The 6,031-nt window shown below is 36.7% G+C and overlaps 1 protein-coding gene across 1 annotated transcript; it reads left to right on the top strand.

Annotated features, from left to right (window-relative positions):
- The first annotated feature begins 4,578 nt into the window (after positions 1–4,578).
- LOC150109935 (uncharacterized) lies at positions 4,579–5,562 on the top strand. The gene has a single exon (XM_090399693.1). The coding sequence runs from the start codon at positions 4,579–4,581 to the stop codon at positions 5,560–5,562; it is 984 nt and encodes a 327-aa protein (XP_090255819.1).
- Positions 5,563–6,031: the final 469 nt, after the last annotated feature.

Genomic DNA, 6,031 nt, shown 5'->3' with positions numbered 1-6,031 from the left:
CAATTCATGGGATCCATATGACGATCATTTAAACAATGCATCTGAAGAACTATTTTCAACAGATGACGAATGAAAATTGAGTTTAACAATTATTATTTGTTTTTTAATATTTACATCTATTGTAATATTTTAAATAAATTTATGTAACAAAAAATTAATCTGATGATTTTATAAACGCTGCCTATTTTCTTATATAAGGATGTATTAAAAATTAACATAAACTGGATTTAATATTGGCCGAAGGATTTTAATTGATACTAAATAAGTATAAAATAAAGCCCAACATAAAATCCAGTTTATATCAATTTTTCTTAAGTTCAGACGGTCGAAAATAACATAAAATCATAACGATGTATTGTAACTACCTAAATGTTCATCCAAGAAATTAAGCTTCCCTTTTTATACTCGCCTATAAGACGACCCATGATTTCGAGGGTTTTCTGTAGTATTTGAGAGTCGTCTTATACTCCGACATATACGGTATTTATATTATACTTTTTCAGAACTTGGCTGACTATTATATTATATTATATATTATATTATATACTATTATATACTAGAGGGAGGGGGGGCATCGAAACCTTTGAAACGTTGAGGTGGGCCACGATCCAAAAAACGTCAGGCATTATGAGTGGATCTTTTGGTTTTAGATCCTTAATTATGTATTACCTGAAGAAAATCTAAAAAGTTCTAAAAAGAACTGGGCGATGTACTGAGTCCTTGACTCTTTATCCCGTCATCTGAATGAAGAGAATCTGTGTGGATGGAGTGTTATTGAGCTAAAATCTCCAGTCATGGCTGAGTAACGGCATTAACCTCCACCTCCAAAATTCAGCACCACCTGAAGGAAATGCAGGACGCAGGACATATATGGTGCAGAGGGTGAAGCTTGACGCTTTTCATATTCCCTGTTGTCTGTTTCGGGAGCAGTGATGGGAGAGATTTGTGAGCTATTTTAGCTCGCCCTGAGTGGGCAGAAGTGGTTATTCGTCGTTGAATGTTAGGATGGCTTTCGGTCTTTTATGTTTCCAGTGATCATTACCGTCATAGTTTCCGGCTTGCTGTATTAGTTGGTTTGGATGCGTAGATGTCTTCATAAAGAATTTTTCTGCTAGGGAGCGTGGTAGTGGAGAGATGTAGGGGATATTTATGTCCCGGTGGATTGGGCGTTCCTGATGAACCACGGGGCGTCCAGAATCATTCGCAGGCACTTGTCCTGTAGTCTTTGTAGCTTGAGGATGTTTGTCTTGGAGGTATGGCTGCAGGCTGAGGAGGACCTGAAGGAAATACAAATCCAATAATGTATTTCATTTTTTCGTATATGAAACTGGGAATGGTGTATCTGGGTATTGTACGTTATTACCACTGTAGTGTGTTATTACCGCTATGGTTATATTACATGACTGAGTATGGTAGCATTTTTCAAATTGTGCTATTCCTCGCAGTTACAAAAAAATAAACTAAATAATCTACTTCATCAATGAAAATATTTGATGCGTCTGTCTAATCTTCCCATCTTGCAGCATCCATTGGATATTATTTAGCACTCAAAATAATTAGTGCTACATTAATTATATGTGGAATTCGGTGAGGACTTGTTGCACACTTTTATCCCCAAACATAGTAAGAATAATTATAATTATATAATTATCATTATAATTAATTATAATTATAAATTAGAGTTGTTATTAAAAAATTAATATTTTTTAAATAAAATTTTTAATAATAATTTTTTATATTTTTTATTTATTCGTATTTATATGTACAGCTTCATAGTTATATGCAGAATAATATCTAAAATTATTAGAGGGTTTGCACCAAAACAGTTCTGAGGAAAGATATTATAAACACGATTCTAAATTGAATCTAATTGAAGCTACTTGAATTTTTTTTTTTTTTTTTAAATACAATAGTAATTAAGGTATTCTTACGGTATATCGTTGGCTGAAAGTGCATTAACATGGAAGTTCTATAGCAGCGTTTTGCTGTTTGGTCCTGGAGTTATTGTAGTCCCTCGAGATGTGTGTTGCCTTGTGTGTTGAGAACGATATAAATTGATTCAATTATAGTTCTGTATTACTTTTTTTACAGTAGCGACAAACAGGTAATTTTTCCCAGGTAATAGACAAAAAAAAAACGAAAAAAAAGAAACAGTGACACGTTACATTTCGATTAATATGGTGTTGGTCCGCTGTGAAACTCGATCAATTCGCTTTTGTTCTTTGGATGTGGGAAACATTGCTTAAGAGGTCGCTCCAAAACGTCCTGTAAATGTTCTATAGGATTTAAATCTGGCGATTGGGAAGGGCAAGGCAGCGGAACATCTCACCGTCATGTTCCAAAAACCATTTGCTCAATGAATGGGAGCTTTATCTTGTTGAAACGTGGCTGGCTAAGTAGGAGAAAAGTGTGTCAACATGGGAGGAAGATGACTACTTATTATTGAAAGATAACGTGCAGCCTCCTCTTTGCCTTCCAATACAAAAGTGACCCAAACCATGCCATGAGAATGCATCCCAAATCATTACAGAACAACCAAAAACCTTTCACAGATGGAAACAAACACCGTGGCTGGTGAGTTTCCTTCAGCTGATGCCAAACACGTATTCGTCCGTTTGCAGCAAAAAGTGTGAATTGATTCATCGGGCCATATCACATCCTTCGATTGTTGTGTAGTCCACTGCTTGTGATCTTTGCACTAGTGGACGTGATATCCATACCCGCGATACCCGACCGTGATATCCAACTCTGTGTAGTTCCCGGCGCAGAGTTTTTGTTGAAATGGTTTTCTCACGACCAATTTTGAATTTTTCGCACAATTGCTCAGCAGTAGCCTTCCTATTTTTCGTGGTACAGCACTAATGCTCGATCGTCCCTCTCTTGCAGTGAGCGCTTTCGTCACTATTACATTTCTCTGATTATGTTTGTCTTGTCGACGCCCATGCTGACATAACATTAGAAACTGTTCCTCGACTAACATGTGTAATTTCAGCTATTATGGTCACAAATGCGCATGCCAGCCTGGTCCCAACAGTCACTTCCCTCTCAAAGTCAATGAGGTCCTCTTTCTCTGGATTCCATTCTAACTACAACATACTTCCTCAGGAATGTTGGGAGTACATTTGCATATCAGCTGCATCTGTGTTTGGTGCATAGCAGATGATGCATTGTAACTACCCATAACGCGACCCGATAGTCAGTGTTTCTATTTATTTATTTATTTATTTTTTAACGGTAGCATTGCTATATATGGAATATATAGAATGTTCTGTGTTACTGGGCCGCATTCTCCTGGATGTGGAGAGTTGTTACATTTATAGTTTTCGATCTGCAGAATTTTCATTTTCAGATTACGGCCTCTGTATTTTGTACCGAGTATCGGTTTGGTGCACAATCAATCCATAATGGATTATTCTTTCCTATGAAGATGGTATATCACAGATTTGATGGATGGGACTATGTTTCTAATTTCAGATAGTTTTCTTGTGATAGTTCTTAATTTCTTTTGAAAGTTAATGTGGCTAGTTAACTTCATGTTGTGATTAAAGTAGGATTTTTTACTGGTATAACTGGTGTTATGGTAGTTCATGAGCATTTTTCTCATATATTGCCGCAATCTGTCCATTGGTAAATCCATGGCTTAACAACATAATGATTAAGGTATGAGATTTTTAATCAGCATCATATGTATCTTTCATCTGTTGAGGTGAATGGGGCTGTTGGTTTATATCTTCTTGCGCGTGTGTGTGTGTGTGTGTGTGTGTGTGTGTGTGTGTGTGTGTGTGTGTGTGTGTGTGTGTGTGTGTGTGTGTGTGTGTGTGTGTGTGTGTGTGTGTGTGTGTGTGTGTGTGTCTTACTGTTTTGTAAAGACGGGTATGGGCTCTAACCACTCTTGCGTTATGTACACACTGAAGTAGGCATCTTGCTCACAATACCTGTTTTAGCAACTTTCCATTATGTTTAAGTGACTTTAAACTAATGTTTACATTTCAAATATCATTCTGCCATTGGTGCGATCTATTCACTCCCCTCTAATTTTACTCAGATTTTCATAATTTACTGTTTCCAGTTTTCGATCTACAGGTTTAGTTCTATCCCAGCTTTCATATCTTATTCTCATATTATTAGATAACCTAACCTAACCTAACCTAACCATTCCCAGTTCCATACGTTTGCACTCTGTCTTTTACACAGCTGGTTATTGACTGATTTCTGTTATTCTGTATGAATTTATTCCACTGATTCCTTATTATTGTACTCTCTATTTTCATATTTAATTTACAATTAGTATTCTTTAAGTTTTTCAAATATTCCGTTTTTAGCGATCTGTTTGGCTATAGAATAATTTGTGAAGTGGACACCAAATTAACATAAAATGGGGACTGGGAAAACTTCAGTTCGGATATGACTAAATTATGAAATGCACGTAAACAATTGAGAGTCATTATTGTTGAACAGCATCGATTATGAACCTTTCATCAACAATGAATCATTAGAAGAATGAACATTCAGTTTATAAATATTGAAAATGCCAGCCGACAGAGGAAGTAACCATCAGGTAATAAGTCTACTTCCTCTATGTTTCACTATTTTCCTCCTGACATTCGTTCGGTGCTCAAAACGCTTATAGAACCATCAGAAACAACGGAAAAAGATCCAGATTCCTCAGAACAGACCAATGAACAGAAAATCAGAACATTATTGGAATTATACGGCAAATGGCACGTTCAAACTGGTTCTCGTTTTGAAATGGTCAAAACAAAATTTATTTATATGCTCGGTAAGGTGTGCATTTGGAAGAATATTACTGATTCGAGCCTTGTGAGTAATGTTTTCATGAGCATCTACGAATGTAATCAATTTAAAGGAGTTTATTTTCAGACGATAGTCTATCCCAAAATGCTGGATGTTGTATGGGGAAAATGGCCAGAAAATGAAGCATCTGATGTAAGAGAGTCAATGGAGTCTCACATGTTGTATTTGTATCGAGTTGCCAATTCTAATAAGTTGGTGTTTGGACCCAATGGAGAGCGTCTCATCGATGTGATTTCTTTTGGTCGACCAACAAGATTTGAACTTCTGATAAGGAAGGGACATCCTGATGTGGTGCTGATTATGACACGACTCGAAGGCAGGTTGCCTCTTTTTGTTGACTATGAACATTCTTATCCTGTTTTACTTGTAAATGTCATTTATAAAAGTATGGCCCATGTGATTTATGGCCAACAAAATGTCCCAGACGAGGAAAGCGATGATTACTTAGAGAAGCGAGTTAAAGCTGTTGAACTTTTACTTCGTTTGGTTCCTCAACTTCAGTTCCGCTGTCTAGAAAGTGTCATCTTTTCTTACAACGGACCACATTCTGCCCTTCATTTCCTTGAGTTGACAACTAAATGGACGCCTTTACTGAAAGAACGATTCCTGAATCCAAGCAAACTAATCCACCTCTGTAGATGCGCAATCCGGAGTGTGCTGCACGACAATTGGCAGATCCCAGACGGAATTCAGAAACTACCTCTACCATTGCGCATGCGCAGAGATGTGGACCTTCTAGAGGACTAACAGTTGCCGGTCGGTCTACATCTTTGAGTTTAATCCAGTTAATTTTCCGTCATTATTGTATTGTGTCTGAATGTAGCTTCACATGGTTCCCGGATTACATTGCATAAGTAAGAATCTAATAAAGAGAAACTGAAATGTTCAGATATTTACTCCGTTTGTTGGATTACTTTTAACAATATAAATTACATGTTCCTTGTACGATAACTATCTTTTTTTGTTAACTGTTTCATCTGCCTTACAGTTTCTTGAACCTGAGATGTAATCCTTTCTCGAAAGCTTATGAGAGATTTTTAATTGTAAGAGAATTATTCTGTCTTATCTGATGGTGGTAGCACGATTTTTTCTCCAAACAAGCTGGCGTATTTCATTCTCCGTAAAACAGATTAATCAGCCGAAGAAAACACGCAGTTTACAGATATGAAATAATGCACTTGCTTAGTTCGGTCGTTATCCAAAACAGCAACACAAT

The sequence above is a fragment of the Typopeltis vanoorti genome, chromosome 1 (genome assembly GCF_054136105.1).
Source record: "Typopeltis vanoorti isolate ZY-2024b chromosome 1, IOZ_Tvanoo_1.0, whole genome shotgun sequence".
Taxonomy (NCBI): Eukaryota; Metazoa; Arthropoda; class Arachnida; order Uropygi; family Thelyphonidae; genus Typopeltis; species Typopeltis vanoorti.
The sequence above is the reverse complement of the archived record's forward strand: the minus strand, read 5'-3'. Positions and strand labels throughout refer to the sequence as shown.

What these genes read in the sequence shown, in the direction of transcription:
- LOC150109935 (XM_090399693.1), top strand. Translation starts at nt 4,579, where the DNA reads ATGTTTCACTATTTTCCTCCTGACATTCGTTCGGTGCTCAAAACGCTT.